The sequence below is a fragment of the Hordeum vulgare genome, chromosome 1H, assembly GCF_904849725.1.
Source record: "Hordeum vulgare subsp. vulgare chromosome 1H, MorexV3_pseudomolecules_assembly, whole genome shotgun sequence".
In the NCBI taxonomy this organism is placed as follows: Eukaryota; Viridiplantae; Streptophyta; class Magnoliopsida; order Poales; family Poaceae; genus Hordeum; species Hordeum vulgare.
Window position 1 is genome coordinate 392,658,161 of NC_058518.1, and position 24,194 is coordinate 392,682,354.

Genomic DNA, 24,194 nt, shown 5'->3' on the forward strand with positions numbered 1-24,194 from the left:
AATCAAATCTTATCAAGATTTAGAATATGATAGATGTTGAACCACTAGCGATATGTATGCCCCCGTTGTAACGCATGGACAATTATCTTATTGGTCTATTTAAGTATGTCTCGGACTCATGTAGTTTTTATTTTTAGCAAACTCACGTGGTATTAACAGATGATGCTGAGACATCGCCCCCTTCACAGCCCAATATTCAGCAGCCTGGCCTTACACGAACCAGTCTATAGACATGCCACATTTGGCAGCAAGTGTCGATCTTCTTTGTTCACATATCAGTCTATAGACAAGGCTCTTCAACGGACCCATTTTCCTTGAAACTGTCGGGCAGCCCAAGTGAAGAAACTACTTGTATAGATAGTTCTATTGCATCATTAGAGAGTTGATCCTTGAGCCTGTTGGGGAAGATCCAAATCAGAAACCTGAGCGCGACGAGTGCCACTGCCACTCGCTGTCTGAAGTAAATATTTCTGCAGGGAACTCATTATTTGTTTTGCTGGCTAACACTATATTACTACTACACGGATCGCGTGGCCGTGTGTACTACATATACACTTGACTATTTGTTTTGCTGAAGCATCGAGTCGATGCGTCCATCCTTGTTGTACGCCTCCACGATTTTCTTGGCATACGATGGCATATGCTGCTCCGCTCTGCAACATGAGATCCATTCATTAACACTTCCATATATATTGTGCTAACATGTACTCAAGCATACATATAAATATATTATTCATATCAATATATGTTGAGAGCATATATATGTACCTTGAGCTTCCCCATGCCCGGTTCACATACAGGTAGTTCCTTATCGTGTGGTAGTCCAAAGAGTAGCGACCAAACTCCAGGCCCTTGGGCCCAATCTGCACAAACCAATATATCACCCACAAACGGTTCATCATGCATTATCGAGTCCATCAAATGTAGCATTCATTCACTAACCAGGTTTAGCAGGAAGGCAATGATGTTGCCCACAAATATGGGAGCTGGATTAGAAGGGCCTTTTCCTGAAAAATCAAACCCCAATGTACCACATTTTAGATCCAAGAAACTAACTCTTAGTTGCTGCAAATTAAGGAACACCATTTAGTCATATATATACCCATTTTCGCAGCATCATCAGCTTTCACTGTCTCCATCACAAATGGTTGCCTAGCGCCCTGAAGAAGAAATTAGTCGACATAAAAAAAAAATCATACTTAATCCTAAACCACAGTAGACAAATGCACTTCCATGCATAGATGTGGGTGCATACACTGCTGACTGTTGGCGTGCTCTCCAAAAGGCCCTCTACCAGGCTGAGCATCTCCCTCCCTCGCTCGTTCCTTACGATAAGAAGGAAAATCAACACACTGTTGAGTAATTTGATTTCCTTACCAACAGCTGCTTAAATTTGGCTCACTTCACCTGACTGTAATATATTGAGGGTGCTGAGTCATAGAAACGCCAGAATATTTCGGTACTCCCATATAGCCCACCACTAAATCCTGCGCTTTTCAACAGGCACCTTTAGTTTTCCATATGCAAGGGAAGAAACTGTTGGAATAGAAAGAGAAAAGTACTACTCCCACCGATCCAAAATTAGTGTCATAGCTTTAGTTCAAATTTGAACTAAAACCAAGACACTTATTTTGGATTGGAGGGAGTGGTATATACAAGGGGAACCTCACCGCCAAGCCATTTGTGTAGTCAAAGCAGCTGCAGATGGTACAAGTAAAACCATTAGAAACTTCCAAAAAGAACTATTAGTTCGACATTTGAGAGTGAAATCTGACTTTTTATGGATAAACTAAAGCAATGGATTTATGCAGTGAGCATAGCATACCTGTAGCATGATGGTGCAATGACATCAACCAAATCATTGGCTGGCAGGGAAAAATAAGGCACCTGCTTTAAAGTAGGCAGTCAAGAGACAGTTTCGGGAGACCCGGTTCTGTAGAATGACAGACAAACATGTGGCTTACCTCTTCTATATGCCCATCCAAATGTTTTAAGTGAACCTGCAATATGCTCACAGTTATACAACACTACTATGTATCGAAATTGGGAAAGGAAAACAATCATAACTGTTCCATGAAACTTAAATGTTTTCGGTACATACAAAAAATGATTGTGTTGATTGTAGAAGTAAATGGTATTAAAAAAATGAGATCCATGGGCACTAGCACCCAGGACATATTTATAGAAGGACCCCACCCAGGTGAGGCACCAAAAATCAGCTCCCGACGGGAGTAGTTGAACCATATGACCCTTGCCACTAGGGTACTGCCTAGTTCTCGAAGTAAATGGTATTACATATATGAAACTGTTCCATAATGGGAGAAAGAGTAACGATTGTTTCAAATTAAGTTTCACCTTGTAGTCTTGCATAAATTCGTAATGTAGAACAGTTTCTGGTTCACTGCTTGCAGCATTCAAAAATTTATCAAGTCCTTCACGAGTACCATTGTCCACTGGGAATATTCACTAGAGTAAGCCAAAGCTCCAATATATATTACATGCAAGACAGTAATCAGAAGTCGGTAGAGCATCAGTAGTTACCACAGTTCGTGCCGAGCACATAAAGCTTTTCCAAGCCAAGGTACTTCTCTACAGATCTCAAAGCTGCAGTCAATAATTTCACGTTTGATAACTGTGAGATATGATAAACCGCCAGCAATAGAAATAGAAGAATGATAATACCTTGCACTTGACAACCGACACCACAAAAGAGAAGACGCTTTACACCAGCTGCCTGTCAAAGGAAATCATGAAACTCCTAGTTTTCACAGAGTTTATCAGAAATAGGATGTATGAGGCAACAATCATGTCATCATAATGTAATGTCTTTGGCGATAGCAACTAGAGTGGACTTTGTTTTTGCTACCAGAACTGGAAAGGGAATTGGTTTACGTAAATTTTCAGTCCCTAGAATTGGGGTATAGAAGCAAATCCCTGAACAAACAAGTCCAAGTTCATGTTCTTTACTTTAGATATCGATCATCATGAGCGATTTGTTTTCGTAGGTCAACAATAGCAAAGTATATAGCATGAAGAAAAAGACAGATTTACCTCCACTAAGGCTAGTGTATTGAGATTAGGCGATAATGTTGGCTTGACACCTTTGGCTGCAATCACTTCTTCTGGGGTCCTAGCAAAGCATGGTTAAAAATACTGAATCTTAATGTAATATCAAGAATGGGTATGATGAAGAATGAACGGATATGTACCAATAACAAGGTTTAAAGCTTCATAGAAAAGCATAAATTTAGGGAAATAGGGAGTGTATCTCCAAATAAACAACTGATGAAACTGACAATTAATCAATTCGACATTACCTGGCTAAAACAGGCCTCGGGGCGAACCTATCGTCTGGATCACTGAAGATTGTGGCAATAAATAAACATCATTAGTCAAGTCCATGAGTTATTCTTGAGTTGTTGCAAGAAAAGAATATGATATGGTATCCGATTCTTGTCTGGGTGCCTTTGTACACAAACCACGGCATCAACCATATTTGCTTTCAGCATCTCAACTGCGATTGTTGTGATTATTCCTGTCCACTGGGCTCCTACATGTAAGGTAATTGAAGCTCGTGTCACACACACACACACACACACACACACACACACACACACACACACACACACACATAGATATGGTGGGTTGAAATGAAATGAAATTGAATGTAGAAGTTAGGCAAGTGAAACCTTGAACAGGTTCCGTTTTCCTGGCATACAGGAGCTGCTCGTGCACCCCGTAGTACATTTCGTCCATGGTATCCTTCCTGCCCCTCCCATGGACCACTGGTTCCAGATCCTATGCGAAGCACGCGTTAATGGCCGTAGGAGAGCAATGCATAGAAGAAAAGAAGAAGGAGGAGGAAAATGTGGAGGTACTACCTCGACGCGGGACATGCCGTCCCCGAGGAAGGCGCAGGCGTTGTTGACATGGGCGATGTAGTAGGTGTCGCAGAGGCCGCAGTTGCTGCACTTGTCCTTGGCCGGGTAGACGCCCCCGGGAGGGATGGGCCTGGATTTCTCTCGCCAGTCCTCCCTCAGCGCCTTCCCCTTTCCTCCCTTCCCCCCTAACCAAACCAATTCGATTCGGTTCAGTTTGTATTGTATGCATGCTAGGACTGGAATGGATTTAAGGCGCGTAACTACCTGGTGGTGGCGGGGAGGAGGAGGAGCACCGTGTGGTGAAGGAGGGGCGGGGTTTAGGGGAGAAGTAGAAGAAGCAGCGCGCGGCCATGGCGATCATGGCAGGCAGGAGAGGCTGGAGCCGCTCGTGGACGACGATAAGATTTGTCTGACTCGTCGCGGGCGGGCTACACGCTTCCGTCCACACAAACGAATGCAGACGACGGCCGAAGAAACAATTGGGCCTCAGTAGGCTGAAGTTAACTGGGCCGCAGACTACCGCTCCTCCTCCTCCCTGAGGCCTGACAAATTAAGTGATTCTAAAAGAAAAAGAAAAATGGAACGTGTTCTTCTGATTGGCCAAAAAAAGAAAGTACACTGTTTCTACAATAAATAAGGGGGCTGCTACGCATCCACCGGTAGATGAATTAAAAACATCATCCCCTCCTTCACCGTTGGATTGTGACACAAACAGCCATCAGATCTCTCCTAAGGTGCACGTCGCAAAATGCAACAAGATAGATGTTGCGTAGCTCGCTATGCAACAACACATTTGTTGTGAAATCATTGAAGTGTTGGACTCTGTTGTGTTTGCAACAAACATCTTGTTGCAGAAACATTTACAAAATAGAGACGGTGTTGCAGAATTTTTTGTTCTCGTCTTTACTATTTTTTGCAACATAGATGACGTTGCGGGAGGATTTTTGCAACAAAGGTGGTGTTGCAGATTTTTTTTTCGTCTAAACTTTTTTTTGCAACGTAGATGATGTTGCGGGAAGATTTTTGCAACAAAGGTGGTGTTGCAGAAAAAAAATTCGTCTAAACTTTTTTTACAACATAGATGATGTTGCTAGAGGATTTTCGCAACATGAACGATGTTGCAGAATTCAGGCAACCTCTCCATGAGCACGTTGATGGCTACCCGTGACTGAAACGAGAGATGACAGAGAGAGATCAGAGAGAAGACAGAGTCAGTTTTGAATAAAAAACGAGCGACTCAGGTCAGATAAGGTAGAAAGATGTAGTGCGGTGCATGGGTCCAAAAGAGACATGCGTTGCGCGCCAGAGGCGACGGATGCCTCGAACTGAATCGATCGGCTGACCAGGATGTTTTCCCAATAAATAAAGGGTCGTGCTACCCATCGGTCAACGGATCTTTTTAGGGAATCCGACGCCTCGCGAGAAATCCAATTGTACAAGAAAAGACGTTCTTTCTTCTTCTCTAATTTCCTGTCACACTGTTTTTGTTGCAAACTCTCTTCTTCTCTAACTTTCTGCAATAAGAGTCATGTTACAAAAATTCTTCTTTTTTAATTTTCTGTAACAAGATCTTTGTTACAAAATCTTCTCTTCTCTAATTTCCTGCAACACGACCTCTGTTGTAAAACTTTTTTTTCTATTTTTCTGCAACAAGATCCTTGATGCAAAACTATTTCTTTCCTATTTTTCTGTAACAAGACCCATGTTCCAAAACCTCCATTGCAATAGGACCCAACATCTCCAGCCTCTTATATGTATAATGTATTCCTGTAACAAGACTGTTAACATTTTTACGACGAAGAAAGGACGTCAGTGGCCGCTGCTGATGTGGTGGGGTTGTAGCAACGTGCTTTGTTCGAGAAGAGGTGGGGATAAGATTCATGGAAATGGGTAGGGAATGAAGTGATAGAGAGGTAGGCAGTGGCGGACCCAGGCCCAGGCAGTCAAGGCCTTGGCCTGGGGCGTGGCCAGCTGATCCTTTGTTGATTAGGTATAGCTACAATATATTTTATTGTTTGATATTGTATATATGTTGTTTGTCTGGAGCGTCATTTCAGCTTGAGACCGCTACTGGAGGTAGGGATGGGAGGATCAACGTGACAACGTGTGGCTGTTTCGGTACGCCTTTCCGAAACAGGTGCAGTTGCAAGAACTGAGGTACAAAGCGCTATGCATGTTGAGATGAGATCAAAAGAAAAAGGTTGTGGATGAAGGTTGGATTCAATGCATGGAGAGAAGATAAAAATATATGTGACCATTTCGATGAAGATTGGGATGAAGGAGAGAAGCGATGCGCTGGTCCATCAAAACACGTGTCAAGTGTAGAACGTGGCGGATGTAGAAGAAAAGATCCGCCGGTTGACCACTAGTTTTCCATAAATAAAAGCTCATGAAAGCTCTCCAAACCTGCCTTGTTCTTTTTTTTCTTTTCTTTTGAGAGCATCAAATTGCGTTCTCTTTTTACAACATCAAACCTGCCTTTGTTTTCACATAAGAACACTCGTAAAACTCCGCATCATTCAAGCATGCCCTCTATAGCATCTCATGATATTAACAAAGATATTCAGACGTTGCCTCTTTCAGAGCCCAGTATTCAGCAGCCTGAGATGTGGTTCATCTCGCAGCAAATGAGTAGGATCGAAATTCTTTGCTTGTTCGCATCTCTGACCATCGACAAGGCTCTTCAACGGGCCCATTTTCCTTGAAACTGTCGGGCAGACAACCCAAGTGAAGAAACTAATGGTGCACAGTTCTATTGCGTCATTGAAGAGCTGATCCTTGAGCCCGTCGGGGAAGCTTCAAATTAGGACATCTTTAATGGTTGTATGATCATCGTTGGTAAAATTACCACATAAATGATTTAAATGACATGACGCATAATAAAAAAAGAGAGAGAATGTAATCGTATGAACTTGAAGCAACGGTTCACGCACAAGCTATGAGGCAAGCATGGTTATTTCCACCATGTTTAGTGGACTCGTTTAGTTATTTTACATACGATTGACATAGACTCCATTAAAAAGCTTGTATGATGTGTTGTTGGTTGTTGATGTGGACATTTATATCAACGATTGAACATACGAACTGTCGAAGATGCTCTAACCTGAGCCCGACGAGTGCCACTCGCTGTCTGCGCTGAATATCCTGCAGGGCACTCATTAAAGAATCCACAATGCTTGTCTCTTCCAGACTGCAGTGATGACGCCGTTGGAAATCCTGCAGAGACCTGGCCTCCCGTCCATCATCCCGTCCCATGCATGGCTACTGGCTAGTCCCACTCCATCACCAAATAATCTTGTCTCACTCAGCAATCCACATATTCTGCTGTCTGAACTGCATATTCTCCTGTGCGTTCGGTAATTATTTGTTTCGACGGTCGAAGCGGATAGAGGATTCATCTTCATCTGCATGACTACCCGTGTTTACATGGACGGGGAATTCAAAATCTAACTTTGAGATGAAGGCGCTCATGCCATTCGACAAGTCAAGGGGGTCCAGTACGTATAATGACACTTTGGTCATCCTGCATCTTTTCATTCACGTAGTACTACAGCTAAGCTAGTACTGCACCACGCTACACGTTCGGTCTTTCCCCTCTCATGCAAGTGCAGCCAATTTCAATTTCTTTTGCCGGGAAGCCAATTTAATTCTTGTTTGCAGCCAAAGGCTAGCTACGGTGTCAGCACTCAGTAGGCCAACAAGGTACACGTGGACCCTAGCCATACCCATATGTGCTGCGACATGCCCTCGTGTCTTTGTCTTGGAACGGGTACACGTGACCTTTAATTTGCCAGTCTGGGCATATTGTTTCTTCGTTCGTTTTTATCATTTTTATTAATACTAGCAAAATGACCTGTACGTTGTCACGGAAGAAAAAAAAATATAATCTTTAATGATGGTGACCACATTACGTTCACATATCATCACTTGATTTAGAAATTTTGTACACAAATGCAAAAAAAATGTTTCTTCTTTTAAATTTATTCACACGTTAAAGCAATCTTTACATTTTCAAAAAATATATATCATGATTGTCAAAAATCTTGGTAACTCAAAGATATATTCTGAATTTCAAGATTTTTTTTAGAAAATATACAATAATAATCCGATCCATCCAACAGTTAATTATTTAAAATTCACACAGGTATATTGTCACAAAGACTTAGAAGCATTAATGTTTAACTACATACATTAGATCTTTCGTGAACAATTTTCAAAATATGAAAACAATTTTAAAATCGAGAACATTTTTTACAATTTACAAACATTTACTAAAAATCGTGAATATTTTTATATTTCGAACGGGTTTAAATATTTTCTTTTGAATTGGCGACCAATTCAAGAAATGACGAACATAATTTTTTATGTTGAAGGATTTTATTTTAAATTCACAAACATTTTTTGAAATGCATGAAGTTTTTCTGAATAAAAAAATATTTTAATAAATCAGTAATATATTTATTAAATTCATGGACATTGTTTTGGAATTTGCAAAAAAAATATAAAAATCCAGCGGTTTTTTTGAATCCTATTTTTAATTCGAAATAAAAATTCGTCAGCATTTTAATTCAAAATTCCTATTTTTTAATATGCAAAAGTTTTTGAAATTCTAAATTATTTAAATTATAAATAAAAAAATGGAAAGGAAAATTTTAAATAAAAAAAAGAAACTATCAAAACAAGCATTAGCTATTTTTAAAATTTTATGACATTTTTTAAATGCATTAACATATTTTGAATTAGAAAGCATTTTGTTAAATGCCTTTAATAATTTTTAATACATGGAATTGTATTTGAGATCATGGACTTTTCTTATTGTACAAACATTTTTCTAAAATTGCAAACATTCTATTGTATATGCGAGCATTTTTTACAAAACTCCGAGCAGTTTTTAAAGTCACAAACATTTTAGTTTTTTAAATATGTTGATTTATAGTTTTCAGTTTATCAAAATTTTAAAGATTATTTGAAGTTCTAAATTATTTAAAATAAAAAAATAAAACGGAACCAAAAATAAATAAATAAACGGAACTAAAAGCAGGCGCCTGTGCATGGGCCGGCCCATACGGTGTGCTGGCTATTCTCCCAGCGTGCAGAGCGTAATATAGGAGATTTTTAAATGGGCCGGCCCAGTCCAAGATTTTTCGCTTTGTGAAACGTTTTCTATTACTTACCGGTGGCATGGTGGATAATTTATGCAAATTTTAGGGGTAATTTCCAAGACGGACGACCAGAAACCGTATTTGCTTTATTATTAGGGAGAGATTTTTTCGTCCTCCTCTTTTCCTAGTGCACACGTCCATAAGAAACATAGGACATGTCCAACGACGGAGGCCAAATTTCATGTTTTGACCATTTGTGGTTAGTTTAGAGAGATGTGACCTTGGTTTGATTATTTTTTTCAAGATTTGACATTTTTTCTATCGTAAGGACCCTGGCGGTAGGGTTAGATAGCCAACCGCCAAGGACTCCAGCGGTAGACGACTAATCCACGTTAGCGGTAACTAACGACTGTAGTATCCATCGTTCAATCCTATCGTCGTAGGGCCTGTCGGTAAGAGCATCTACAGCCGAACATTGCAAATATGACCCCCCTAAACATCCGAGAACGCGTCCGGTCAGTGATCGGACGTGTCGCCTATTTGTTCGTCCGGGCACACACATTGTTGGATTTTTGCTAGTAGGCTTTTGGCCCAAAGCCCAACTAAAATCTAAAATTCTCATGGCCCATGTGTGTTGGCTGTTTTGTGATGTGGGTGAGACTAAAGTTTAGTACCATACCGCTAGTTGGAAGAGAGCTACACCTCCTTATAAGGTGAGCTCTTCTAGCGCTTGTAAGAGAGTGAGAAGAGAAGAGGCCCTTGCGCACTCCTCCTCGCTCGACTCGCTACGCCCCGACCCGACGCGGGTTGCGGGATTAAGCCGAGCCGAGCTCATACCTACACGCTTATTTTTGTCGGTCAGGAACGGAGAGTCCTTGACAGACACATGGTTTCGCACCGTTCCAGATCATTGCGCCGCCACCCAAGTCCTCTCCATCCCTCCTTTGGGCGTGCACCGCGAGAAGGGACAACAGGCCTCCGGAACCCCGCCTCTTGTGATCCTGTATGGGAGAGGAGCGATCAGGTTTTTGGGGAGCGTACTCACGCGACTACTGGCAGTGACGACTTCCCCGACCTCAGCAACATCTTCATCAACGACATGGCCGAGAACATCAACACTGGTGGTTCGACTCCCGCTGCACCGTATGCAATCTTCTCCTCTCTTTTGGAGATCATGCAAGAATTCGTATGTCTAGTTTGTGTCGTAGATTCGATCTACTCGTCTACTATGTCAGTATGCATTGTTGTTGTAGTCTACGTGATTGCTGTCATGATCTACTTGATGTTTACTTGGATTAGATCTTGTAGTAATTTGCTCATATTTTCAACAAACCAAAAACATGATTATAGGCAATTTACTCCAAGTGGTTTTGCTGCACATCTGAAGTTGTCCCTCTTCAAGGGTGTGCAATATAAGAGGTGGCACACGAGAGCAGTCTACTAGTTTCAAACCATGTACTGTTATGATGCCACCAAGGACAAGCCTTAGGGCAATCTTAATACTTCACAGCAGGAAGCTTTTGAGAAGATCGATACCCTCTTTAAGGATGCCCTTCTGAGTGTTCTTGATGATTCCATTGTGGATTTGTATATGTCGTTTGACAATGACAATGATACGTGAGTTGCACTGGAGATCAAGTTTGGGGCCTCGGACGCTTGCAGCGAGTTGTATGTCATGGAATAATTCTATGACTACAAGATGACTCATGAGTGCCATGTTGTTCAACAATATCATGAGATACAGTCTCTTGCAAAGGAACTTGAGTACTTCAAGTGTGTGTTGTCGGACAAGTTTGTGGCCGGAGGAATCATCGCCAAGTTTCCACCTTCGTGGAACAAGTTTGCTACCTCTCTAAAACACAAGAGACATGAGTTTTCCGTTTCGGATCTCATTGGATCTCTTGATGTTGAAGAGAAGGCGAGAGCAAAAGACACACGTGCTCGAGCTGTTGAGGGAATTTCTAGTGCTCACATGGTACATAAGAAGAACTTCCATCTCAACAAGCCCCAAAACAACAAGAACCAAACTCAGGGCAAAGGCAAGTTTGTTGCAAAGAACAAGGCATCACACTCTACCAACTTCAAGAAGACTTCCCATAAGAAGGGGAAGGGTCTATGCCATGTCTGCCGTGATCCAAATCACTAGGCTCCAAGATGTCCCAACCGCTATGAGGAGCGCAAACTTGAGAAGAGCGACAAGTCCGCCAATGTTGTCATCGGTTATACTGATACGAAGGATCCTGAGTACGGTATTTTTCCTACCATCCTTTCAGTTTGTCATTCTCCAGATTGGTTAATTGACACCGGTGCCAATGTCCATGTTTGTGCTGATGCCTCCGTGTTTTATTCTTATCAGATCATAGGGACTTCCCCCGTGCTGATGGGGAACATGTTAGATGCTATTGTTTGAGGTGTCGGGACGGTCGATCTGAAGCTTACTTCGGGGAAGATCGTGCGCCTGAAGAACGTTCATCATGTGCCCTCCATAAATAAAAATATCATCAGCGGTTCCCGTTTGTGTCGAGATGGTTTTAAGTTGGTTTTCGAGTCCAATAAAGTTGTAATTTCGAAGTATGGACAATTTTTTGGAAAGGGCCATGAGTTCGGAGGCTTCTTCCGCATGTCTTTGTCAGATATTTGCACTAAAATTATTAATAGTGTTTGCCATAATTCTGAATCTGATATTTTGCATTCACGACTTTGTCATATTAAGTTTGGTTGCATGACTCGGCTAGCCAATCTGATTTTAATTATGAAATTCACAAGTGTCAAGAGCTCTAAGTACCAAGTGTGTGTGCAAGCTAAGCAATCTCGCAAGTCTCAGAAGACTGCAGAGGCGAGAAACATGGCAACACTAGAGCTTATTCATTCTGATCTTTGTGAGATGAATGACATGATGACAAGAGGTGGAAAGAGATATTTCATGACGTTGATTGATGACTCCACTAGATACTTTTATGTGTACCTTCTGAAATCAAAAGGTGAGGCTTTAACCTACTTCAAAAATTGTAAAGCTGGGGCAGAAAGTCAACTTGATCGAAAAGTCAAACGGCTTGGGTCTGATCGTGGTGGAGAGTATTATTCCAATGAATTTGATTTGTTTCATGCGGAACATGGCATAATTCATGAGAGGACGCCTCCCTACTCACCTCAGTCAAATGGGGTGGCCGAAAGAAAGAATCGAACTCTAACTGATTTTGTTAACGCCATGTTAGACACATCGGAGCTCTCTAAGGAATGGTGGGGGACGCATTAATGACTTTGTGTCATGTCCTAAACCGAGTTCCCACAAAGCATAAAACCATTACTTCATTTGAGGAATGGGAAAGGAAAAAGGTGAAACTCTCTTACCTACATACTTGACGTTGTTTAGCGAAATTCAACATATCAATTCCCAAGAAGCGCAAGCTTGGACCAATAATCGTGGATTGTGTTTTTTTGGGCTATGCTTTGCATAGAATTGGCTATAGATTTTTGATAATAAAATCCAAGGTACCCAACATGCATGTTGGTACGATTGAGTCGAATGATGAGACTTTCTTTGAGGACATATTTCCTATGAAGGATATGTCTAACTCATCAAATGAGGAGATACCTACTTTATCTTCTCAGGAATTTTCTGTAATTCCTGAACCTAGCATTGCGATGGAACACATTCAGAATCCCAAGGATGATGATAATGAAACTCCTGTAAGGAGTAAGAGACGAAGGACTGCAAAGTCGTTCGGTGATGATTTAATTGTGTACCTTTTGGATGACACACCCAGGACTCTTCCAGAAGCTTATGCATCTTCTAATAATTACTACTGGAAGGAAGTTGTCCTTAGCGAGACGGATTACATCTTAGCTAATGGAACCCGGGAAGTCATTGATCACCCATATGGATGCAAACCCGTGGGATGTAAGTGGGTGTTCAAGAAAAAGCTTAGACCTGCTGGTACAATTGAAAAGTACAAGGCAAGGCTTGTGGCCAAAGGTTATACCTACAAATAAGGTGAAGACTTCTTTGATACAACCTAAGTTACATGATATGCTTCTCTCAAAAATAGAGAATAAAAAATGACAAGTGAATAAACACTCATCGTGAGAATGACATAGCCAGCACAATAAATATTGGCCACCCCTCACCGCTTCATGAGCGATACGGGCATACAAAAGAGAAAATATTTTTGAGATTTTTTAAGATGGCACATGCAAATTTACTTGGAACAACAATGAAATATGGCATATAGGTAGTATGATGGACACAAGTGGAAAAACAAGGTTTAAGTATAATGGATGCACAAGCAGTATTCCCGCTTAGTTCAAATGAAGGCTAGCAAAAAAGATTGAGAAACGCCCAACTAGAAAATCATAATGATGCACATGCATACATAAAATATAACCAACATCGAACAATACACCATAAGTAGGATATAACTTCATTGCATAACTATTGACTTTTCATGCTTTCATAGGTAATCATAAACCTTAACATCAATTTTTGTACTAGAGCATAATTGACTCACTAACATAACTCACATATCATCATCTACATATCTGAAAACTATTACAAAGAATCAAGTTTTTCATGTCCCATATGATTTTTCGTATGCCAGTTCTAATTATTCTACTTGAATATTCATCAAAAAGGGACCAAGCATCATATATTGTACCAATTACCAAGACTATTTTCACACTATCAAAAAGATATAAGTGAAGCAAGAGAGTGAATTTCTTCAAATTTTTGTAACATTCTCATAGAGATATAGGTGAAGCAAGAGAACAAGTTTCTTCAAAACATATAACATTCTCAAAAATATATAAGTGAAGCATGAGAACAAGTTTCTTCAAAACATTCGCACCACCGTGCTCAAAAAGATATAAGTGAAGCACTAGAGCAACCACCTAGCTTAACAAATTTAAGTGAAGCACAAGAAGCAATTCTAATAAATTGTGATGATGTGAGGCCATCTCAAGCAAATGTGTTCAGAGGTGATGATTGTGAAAAACTAATAAGCAAAGACTCATATCATACAAGACGCTCCAAGCAAAACACATATCATGTGACGAATAAAAATATAGCATCAAGTGTGTTACCGATAGTCGTTAGAAGAAAGAGGGGATGCCTTCCGGGGCATCCCCAAGCTTAGACGCTTGAGTCTCCTTAGATATTACCATGGGTTGCCTTGCTAATCCCCAAGCTTTGGCTTTTGCATCTCTTCATTCCTTCATCCATCGACGTCACACCCAAAACTTGAAAACTTCAATCACATAAAACTCAACAAAACCTTCGTGAGATCCGTTAGTATAACCAAGAAAATTACTACTATAAGTACTGTTGCGAACCCATTCAAATTTTATAATTACATTATAGGTACTGTACTCTAACTTTTCGATGACTTGCACCTCCTGATACAATCCATAGATTCATCAAAATAAGCAAACAATGCAACGAAAACATAATCTGTCAAAAACAGAACAGTGTGTAGCAATATGTCGAAAAGCCATACTACTGAAACTCCAAAAATACTGAAAAATTAGGAAAACGTGGACAATTTGTATATCAGTCACATGTAAAAAATTCAGGCACATTAGACGCTATTATGAATTTATAAAATTCGTGGACTGGACGTCAAAGTTTCTGTTTTTCACAGAATTGCATTCACAATCATCCATATCATCCCAAAGGTATTACTTGGCACAAACACTAATTAAAATATATAAAATCAACTCAAAACAGAAGCAAATAACGGAAAAATAAAAAGAACAGAAACTAAAAGCAAAATTTTATTTTATTCATTGGGTTGCCTCCCGACAAGCGCTATCGTTTTACGCCCTTGGCTAGGCATAAAGCAACACATCAAGTATTGTCATCCTTGTATTTTACTCCATAGGTAGCCCGCGTAATGGATTCATAAGGCGGTTTAATATTGGTCCTTGGGAAATGTTCCATGCCTTTTTTCAAAGGAAACTGTCGGGGGGACAACCTCGGGGTAGGCTCAACGAGCCTGCTCCTTTGCCTTCAACCAAGAAGGAGTAACCAGAACAATTCTATAAAGCCCAAGTCCCTTGGCCGGCTAGGAAGCACCTGCTGGCTGGGGGGCGAGGCGGCCAACTCTCTAGCCGGCCAGGAAGCACTTGCCGGCTAGAGATGAGACGGCTACCTCCCCCTGGCCGCCTAGGCCAAGCCAGCCGGCTAGGGGCGAGGCGGCCGTGCCCAGGACGGCTAGTCAAGCAGGCTAGCCGGCCAGGGATCTCAAGTCACATCAGACCGTAAGTCATGACGAGAACCTACGGTTAAAGGTGGCTACGCGTCAGCAAATGTACTGGATTGGGGTACCAGCGTCGGCGGCCATGCCTCTGACCTCCTCCGGCTCTGATCCATCACCCTGCACATTGTCGGCCCATCAAACTCCCACTCCATTACTGCACTCGACATGGGAACAGTGGAGACGGCCGTACTGTTTGTCCATGACGAATCTCGCTGGACGACGTCGGACGTACCACACGTGTCCCGCGTCAACCTTACGCGAGAGCCTTATGGGCTAGCCAACGGGTCCCATGGCCAGACGGGACATCACAGCCGGCGGGCCCCTCCAGCGACAAGACAAGACCCCCATGGTCCCCATGGCCACCCGACGAGGCTGCCAGCCGGGTCCCATTCTTGTACCTTTTATCCATATTGTAGGTCGGTGGGTTTGTCTATAAACCCCTCGGCCCCCTCCATGCAGAGGGTCGGTCAAATCAGCACACTCACCAACCACATAGGAGAGGCAAACGCGAGCCGGCAGCTCCTTCTTCCTCCTCCGCAATACAGCTCCATGAGCACTTTGTAGTCCCATTCATACATCATACACTTCGGCAGGATTAGGGGCGTTATCTCTACGGAGAACCCTGAACCTGGGTACATCATGCGTTCCATGCTTGTACCAACCTCGTTCCCAGCATCCTCCGGTGCCACTTCGGTTCCCACCATCTTTAGCCTACCCATGGCTTATGTTGTGAGTAAACACCGACATTTGGTGCCCACCGTGGGGCCGTCCGCGGCATCGGCTAGCTTCACGCGCTGGGCGGGGCCCTGCTCTTACACCATCGGATGCATCGCGTCTGGACAGATCTACATGCTCGTGAAGCCTGCCTTCGATGAGGCTTCACCGATGATGATCGACGTCCGAGTCCGTCATGCGGATTCGGACGGGGAATCCGACAACGAGTCGCTCCCAACGTCGTCGTCGCTGCTATGGAGAACCTCAGCGTTCTCTTCAGCGATCTGCGCCTCGGCGACGATCCTCGCTATCCCGTCAAGGACTTCGATATCGAGGCGTTACGCGCCAGCTTCAGTAGGATCTCTATCGCTGAGACGCCTACGATCGATGTGTACCCTAGCAATGTACTCGTCTTCGACGGTCCTCCGTCGTCTACGGGGTTCTTCTCCCCGTATCATGTCGCCACCGTCTCCAACATCATGGAGGTGATGGTCATCGGCGCTGGTACTAGCACGGCTCATAGCAAGGCATCAACAGACGCTGGTGAGCCTGTTGCTATCACCGTTGACACTCTTCAGGCCGCGCTTACCGGCCTGAAGACGCCCATCTCCGCCTCCACAAACCCCACCGATGCACGAGCCTCGCTGGAGGACGCTCGCACGCAGATCTTGGAGGAGGGCATCGCCGTCGCCTCGGCTAAACGTCGGATGGAGGCCACGCAGCGCGAGTATAACTCCGCTTACGGCCTCACTCCGGTTTCCGAGGCCCCTAGCCGGCTTGGCTTAGTCCGCGGCCGCGGCCGGGTCATCGCCGAGATTCTAGGCGGCAAGCAGCCCATCTACGAGACTCCCGCGGCCAACTTACGGGCGGCCCAGGCAGCCATGGCAGAAATGCCAAGCTTGGAGGACGAGGAGCGCGCCTTCCGGGAGAAGCGGGTCAAGGATCTCCTTGACGCCGCCAACTAGCAGCAGATGCGGCTTGACCCCGGTCAAGCTCAATCGGAGTCTCCGGGACCCAATCCTAGAGCGTCCCGTAACCCTAGCGGTCATCAGCAAGCTGAAGAATCTTCCTCGCATCGCACTTTCGGCCAGAAGGGCGAGGGCAGCCACGACAAACGTTCCCAGCGCCATAGCGAGCATACTTCAAGCCGGCGTCGCGGAGATGACGAGAGTGATTTGGTATATGTGGTTCCTCGTCTGGGGAGGACCCACGCTACCGGCTCACAAGGCGCCCTTCCGATTGCGGCTCGGATCGGCGCTCGCGTCCCCCAGGGCGACCACGACGCCCGTAGGCGTCTCAATGCCCTGGCGCAGTCAGCTCTTCTGGAGGAGGATGGTCCCATCGGTCCGGCCTGCTTCGGCCCCCAGATCCGAGGGGAGCCGTTTCCCCGAGGCTTCACGCTGCGTCGGGACACTCCCAAGTACAACGGCCGTGCCAAGCCAGAGGACTGGCTAATCGACTACACCACCCCCGTTGGCATTGCCAGTGGAAACAAGCGCGTAGCCGTCCGCTACGTGCCACTCATGCTGGCCGGCTCGGACATGGCTTAACAGCCTTCCAGCCAGCAGCGTCAACTCATGGGTTGATTTCGAGGAGGCGTTCATCCGCAACTTCACCGGCACCTACAAATGCCCTGGCCGGCCACGCGAGCTGGCCATGTGCGTCCCGAGGTTCGACGAACCCCTTCGTGACTACGCCACGTGCTGGACGGAGCTTCGCAACTCATGCGAGGGAGTGCGTGAGGTACATGCCATCCAGTACTTCATCGATGACTGCCGAGACGACACTCTCCTCAAGCACAAGCTCATGTGCTATGAGCCCACCTCTCTGGTGGTGCTCATGGCCAAGGCGGACAAGTACGCCACGGCCAACTCCGCGATGCGGGTCAAGGTGACCGCCTCCGACAAGGCTATCCCCACGCGGGCTACTCCCAAGCCGGCTGGTGACAATCGAGGCGGCTAGAACAACAACAAGCGCAAGGCGGATCAGCTCGATTCGTGCTCCAACAACAAGCTGGTAGCCAACGTGGAGGGAGAGGCGCCGGCTACTCAGGCCGGCTCTCAACGGAGGCGGACCAACAAGAACGACTGGCAGCCCAAGCAGTCCTTCGAGCAGATGCTTGACGCGCCCTGCAAGATGCCTTCTCGGGCGAAGCCCTCTACCCACACCCTTCGACTGTGCAGCTTTGCACGACGACTATCGCAAGGGGAGGGCCTGCCGGTTGCCCCAGGTGCACATGCAGCGCCTCATGCTCCAGCTCCTGGTCCAGGTCCGACTCCACCACCGGCGCCTCACGACAACGTCCGTCTCCACAACGACTACCCCCATCAAGACGGAGCATTCGTCGTCTTCACCAGTGAAGGAGACGACAAGCACAGCCAGCGCCAGTGCCGGCGCGAGGTGAATGCAACGCCCCCCCGGTTCCGCAATACATGCACTGGTCTGAAAAGCCCATCACATGGAGCCGGGTCGACCATCCTGTGGTGATGCCCAAACTGGGCTCATACGCGCTCGTCCTCGATCCTACCTTCGCCTCCCAGAGGCTCACCTGCCGGTTCTCCCGGGTGTTGGTCGACGGCGGCAGCAGCATCAACATCCTCTACCTCGACACCCTCCTCAAGTTCGGGCTCAAGGAGAAGGATGTCTTGCCGACCAACACTATCTTCCATGGCATCGTGACGGGACAGTCCTGCTCGCCGACAGGCAAAATCCAGCTGGACGTCCTTTTCGTTGACAAGGCTCACTTCCGCCGTGAGTCCATATGGTTCGAGGTGGTGGATCTCAGTAGCCCGTATCACCCGCTGCTGGGCAGATCGGCTCTGGGAAAATTCATGGGTATCCCCCACTACGCCTACCTGAAGATGAAGATGCCGGGTCCAAATGGCATCATTACCATTGCTGGCGACTACAATAAGTTGCTCGAGTGTGCACAGGACAACAGCTGCCTAGCCGACGCCATGGTGATTGCTCAGGAGAAAAGGCAGATTGACCGGCTCGTGGCTCAGGTTACCGAGCAGCCAGCGACCCCTACTCCTCCATCGCAGTCGGCCGGCGAAGTATCCTTCAAGCCGGCTAAAGAAACCAAGCAGGTGCCACTCGGCCTCGTGAACCCCAAGTAGTGCGTCACCATTGGGGCTGGCCTCAGCCCCAAATAGGAAGGCGAGCTCGTCGACTTCCTCCGTGAGAATCGGGACATCTTTGCATGGTCCCCCAAAGACATGCCGGGTGTTCCGATGAGTACGTCGAGCACAAACTTCACGTGCGACCGGATGCAAAGCCGGTGAAACAACCTTTGCGCCGCTTCGCCGAGGGGAAGCGGCGCACAATCGGCGAAGAGATTGCCCGGATCCTTGCCATCGGCTTCATCATGGAGGTTTTCCACCCGGACTGGTTAGCCAATCCAGTCCTGGTGCTGAAGAAGAACAACACCTGGCGAATGTGTATCGACTACAAAAGCCTGAATAAGGCATGCCCGAAAGACCCTTTCGCCTTGCCCCGGATAGATCAAGTGATCGACTCCACAGCCGGCTATGAACTGCTGTCGTTTCTCGATGCTTATTCAAGCTACCATCAAATGAAGCTGGATCCAGCTGATCGCCTGAAGACCTCCTTCATCACGCCCTTCGGGGCCTACTGCTACACCACCATGACGTTCGGTCTGAAGAACACTAGTGCGACATTCCAACGCTGCATGCAGCAGTGCCTACTACCACAGATTGGCAGAAACATCCACGTCTATGTGGATGACATCGTCGTCAAGACCAAGCAGCACTTCAGCCTCCTCGACGACTTGCGGGAGACGTTCGCCAACCTGCGCGAATACAAGATCCGGCTCAATCCGGAGAAGTGCGTTTTTGGGGTTCCAGGCGGCAAGCTCTTGGGGTTCTTCGTGTGCGCTCGCAGCATCGAGGCGAACCCTGAGAAGATCGGCACCATCGAGCGGATGGTGAAGCCGGCTCGAATCCTAGACGTCCAGAAGTTCACCGGCTGCCTGGCGTCCCTTAGCCGGTTCGTCAGCCGGCTCGGCGAGAAGGCCCTTCCACTCTATCAGCTCATGAAGAAGTCAACGAAGTTCGAGTGGAACGACTAGGCGGACGAAGCCTTCCGCGACCTCAAGCGGGTCATCTCGAGCCTACCCATCTTGGCAGCACCAGCTGAAAGGGAACCCACTCTCATATACGTTGCAGCGAGCACTCACGTGGTTAGTGTAGTGCTGGTAGTTGAGCGCAAGGAGGAGGGCAAGGTACTGTTAGTGCAACGCCCTATCTACTACCATAGCGAGGTCTTGTCTGCCTCCAAGCAAAACTACCCCCACTACCAGAAAATGTGTTATGGTGTTTACCTTGCCGCAAAGAAGTTGAAGCAATACTTCCAAGAGCATGCCATCACTGTGGTGAGCACTGCTACACTTTTAGAAATCATGGGCAACCGTGACGCGAATGGCCGGATCGCCAAGTGGTCCGTCTCCATGGCTGACCACGACATCCGCTACGAGCCTCACACTGCCATCAAGTCTCAGGTGGTGGCCGAGTTCCTTGTCGACTGGGCTGAAACCCTGTTTGAGCCACCGCCTCCGGATTCCACTCATTGGCGGATGCACTTCGACGGCTTGAAGATGCGAACTGGTCTGGGAGCCGGCATCGTCTTGACGTCTCCGAAAGGAGACCAGCTCAAGTATGCTCTCCAGATTCACTTCGCCGCCTCCAACAACGTCGCCGAGTACGAAGCGCTCGCTCAGGGCCTTCGGCTCGCCAAGGAGATTGGCATCCGACGACTCCTTTGCTTCGGCCACTCGGACCTCGTGGTGCAGCAAGTCTCTGGCGAATGGGACACTAGGGACGCCAACATGGCGAGCTACTGCTTCCTCATCCAGCAGCTCAACGACCCTTTCGAGGGTTGCGAGTTCCACCATGTTCCCAGGGCGGACAACGAGGCGGCTGATACATTGGCCAAGATTGACTCCACAAGACAAGCCATTCCAACCGACGTCTCCCCCGAGCAGCTGCGTGCTACGGCAACAGACAACAGTGCCAGAAATTGACACGTTGACGGAGGCTCGGCTTGCGTTGGTTTTTCCCTTGAAGAGGAAAGGGTGATGCAGCACAGGAGCAGTAAGTATTTCCCTCAGTTTGAGAACCAAGGTATCGATCCAGAAGGAGGGTCTCGTCAAGTCCAGAGTACCTGCGCAAACACAAACAAGCTTGGACCCAAAGCTTCAAAGGGGTTGTCAATCCCTTCAAGATTGTTTGCAAAGTGAGATATGAAGGCGGAAAGTGCAACGAAGTAAAAAGTGTAAGGCTGAAAATATGGTGTGGAGTAGACCCTGGGGGCCATAGTGTTCACTAGAGGCTTCTCTCAAAATAGCAAATATCACGGTGGGTGAACAAATTACTGTCGAGCAATTTATAGAACCGCACAAAGTCATGACGATATCTAAGGCAATGATCATACATATAGGCATCACGTCTGAGACAAGTAGACCGATGCTTTCTGCATCTACTACTATTACTCCACACATCGACCGCTATCCAGCATGCACCTAGTGTATTGAGTTCATGACGAACAGAGTAACGCCTTAAGCAAGATGACATGATGTAGAGGGATAATATCAAACCAATGATGAAAACCCCATCTTTTTACCCTTGATGGAAACAACAGGATGCGTGCCTCGCTACCCCTTCTGTCACTGGGTGAGGTCACCGCACGGTATGAACCCAAAACCAAGCACTTCTCCCATTGCAAGAATCATAGATCTAGTTGGCCAGACAAAACCCACAACTCAAAGAGAATGACAAGGATATGAAATCATGCATAAGAGAGATCAGACGAAACTCAAATAAGATTCATAGATAGTCTGATCATAAATCCACAATTCATCAGATCTCGACAAACACACCGCAAAAGAAGATTACATCGGATAGATCTCCATGAAGATCATGGAGAACTTTGTATTGAAGATCCAAGAGAGAGAAGAACCCATCTAGTTACTAGCTATGGACCCGTAGATCTATGGTGAACTACTCACACATCATCGGAGAGGTCATGGTGTTGATGAAGAAGCCCTCCGTGTCCGAATCTCCCCTCCGGCAGGGCACCAGAACGTGCCCCAGATGGGATCTTGCGGAGACAGAAGCTTGCGGCGGCGGAAAAGTACTTTCGATGATCTCCTGATTTTTTTGGGATTTTTAGGGAATATATAGGCGCAACCCCTAGGACAAAGGGCGTCTAGGAGGCCCACAAGCCTGTGGGCCACGACCTCCCCCCCGACCGCGGGGTGATGGCTTGTGGGGCCCCTGGGCCCTCTGCCTTGGCTCTCAAGTTTCCTGATCTTCTTCCATTACGGAAAAATTCTTTTCGGGGATTTTATTCCGTTTGGACTCCGTTTCAAAATCTCCTTTGAAAGGGGTCAAAAACATGGAAAAAAATAGGAACTGACACTTGGCACTGAGTTAATAAGTTAGTCCCAAAAAATATATAAAAGGCATGCAAAACATCCAAAGTGTGACAAGATAATAGAATGAAACCATCAAAAATTATAGATACGTTGGAGACGTATCACTGCGCAAACCTTCCATCAAGCCGTCTCCGGAGTCGGCATCAATTTTTGTGTCGGCTGATCCCTCGGTGCAAGCGCCGTCGGCTACACCAGCTATGTCGGCTACAGCTCCTGTGCCGGCTACGCTGGCTCTGCCGACTCCAATTACGGCACCGACTACAACCACTTCGCCGGCTACGACTACTTCGCCGGCTACAACAACAAATTCGGCTACGCCAAGCCTCGAATCCTGTCGTCTCGACACCCAGTGGGTGGACGTCATGGAGGTAGACTGCTTCGTCAAGCGCGGGGGCTGCAGAGGGCCATGATACTCAGGTTGAGACGGAGCCAACCTTTGTGTCGGCTCCGTCATGGGCTCAACCCATCCTGGCCTTCCTTCTTCGCGGCAAACTTCCTCAAGAGGAGGCGGAGGCAAGGTAGATCCAGCGCTGATCTGCAGCCTACGCCATCATCAATCTCGAGCTGGTTCGGCATAGCGTGACTGGCGTGTTCCAGCGCTGCATCGAATCAGAAAAGGGACATGAGATTCTCAAAGACATTCACCAGGGAGAGTGTGGGCATCATGCCGCCTCTAGAACCCTGGTGGGTAAGGCGTTCCGTCATGGATTCTACTGGTCCACGACTCTCGAGGAGGTCGTGGACATGGTCAACAGATGCGAGGGCTGCCAACGCTTCGGCGCGCAGAGCCACATGCCGCCTTCGGCCCTCAAAACCATCCCCTTGTCATGGCCTTTCGATGTCTGGGGGTTGGACATGGTGGTACCATTCAAGACCGCTCGAGGCAGCATGACTCATTGACTGGCACTCTCTAGCAATAGCTAGACGAATGCTGATTCTGTGACAACAGACCTTCCCCTGCAACGGCACCAGAAGAATGCTACCAGCACTCCCCGGCAACAAAACTAGAAGAATGTTGTTGACGGCCCACCAACGCGTGGGTTCGCAGCAGTTTTCGAGGGTAGAGTATTCGACCCAAATTTGTTGATTCGCCAACAGGAGGTGAGAGGATACTCTCGAGTATTAGCAGCTGAATTTGTCTGATTCAACCGCACCTGAAAGATTAGTATCTGCAAACAAAGTAGCAGCAGCAAAGTAACGAGTAATAGCAGTGGCAAGGAACAACAGTAGTGACAACAGTAGCAAGTAGCAACAGTAGCAAGCGACAGTAGTAGCAACAGTAGCAGCAAAGCAAGACAAGTAACAGCAGCAGAGCAAGACAAGTAACAGCAGCAGAGCAAGACAAGTAACAACAACAGAGCAAGACAAGTAACAGCAGCAGAGCAAGAGAAGTAACATCAGTAGTAGGACAAACTCGTAGGCAATGGGTCGATGATTTGTTTGGATGATATTCATCATGCAACAATTATAACACGGAGAGATATGTGGCTAGCTCCCATTCGTCAATGTGATGTAGTCATGCATTCCGTGTGTCGTCATACGTGATTAGGGAAAAGAACTTGCATGACATCTATTGTTCATCTCTCCCGTGGCAGCGGGGTCCAAAAGGAAACTACGGGATATTAAGGTTCTCCTTTTAATAAAGAACCGGACCAACGCATTAGCACTTGGTGAACACATGAACTCCTCAAACTATGGTCATCACCGGGAGTGGTTCCGGTTATTGTCACTCCGGGGTTGCCGGATCATAACACATAGTAGGTAACTACAACTTGCAAGATCGGATCTA

The 24,194-nt window shown here is 46.2% G+C and overlaps 1 protein-coding gene across 1 annotated transcript; it reads right to left on the reverse strand.

The window, feature by feature from the left end:
* Positions 1-210: 210 nt before the first annotated feature.
* On the reverse strand, positions 211-16,633 carry LOC123399523 (7-hydroxymethyl chlorophyll a reductase, chloroplastic). Its single transcript, XM_045093926.1, has 19 exons — positions 16,541-16,633; positions 4,146-4,416; positions 3,882-4,066; positions 3,690-3,798; positions 3,466-3,550; positions 3,318-3,359; positions 3,052-3,130; positions 2,683-2,734; positions 2,542-2,604; positions 2,356-2,453; positions 1,965-2,000; positions 1,826-1,887; positions 1,671-1,698; positions 1,408-1,487; positions 1,256-1,325; positions 1,103-1,160; positions 943-1,007; positions 769-863; positions 211-653 (listed from the first exon to the last, which is right to left on the reverse strand). Exons 1-19 carry the CDS (start codon positions 16,631-16,633, stop codon positions 560-562), a joined length of 1,665 nt encoding a protein of 554 aa, XP_044949861.1. The 3' UTR covers positions 211-559.
* Between the last annotated feature and the right edge of the window lie 7,561 nt (positions 16,634-24,194).

Excerpts from the sequence above, each read along its gene's own strand:
- LOC123399523 (XM_045093926.1), bottom strand. The coding sequence starts at position 16,633 with ATGCCCTCCTCCAAGATCTGCGTGCGAGCGTCCTCCAGCGAGGCTCGT. Across the intron at positions 2,454-2,541 it reads TGTGCTCGGCACGAACTGTG|TGGACAATGGTACTCGTGAA; the intron begins GTAACTACTGAT and ends GAATATTCCCAG. Across the intron at positions 1,488-1,670 it reads ACTACACAAATGGCTTGGCG|GATTTAGTGGTGGGCTATAT; the intron begins GTGAGGTTCCCC and ends TGAAAAGCGCAG.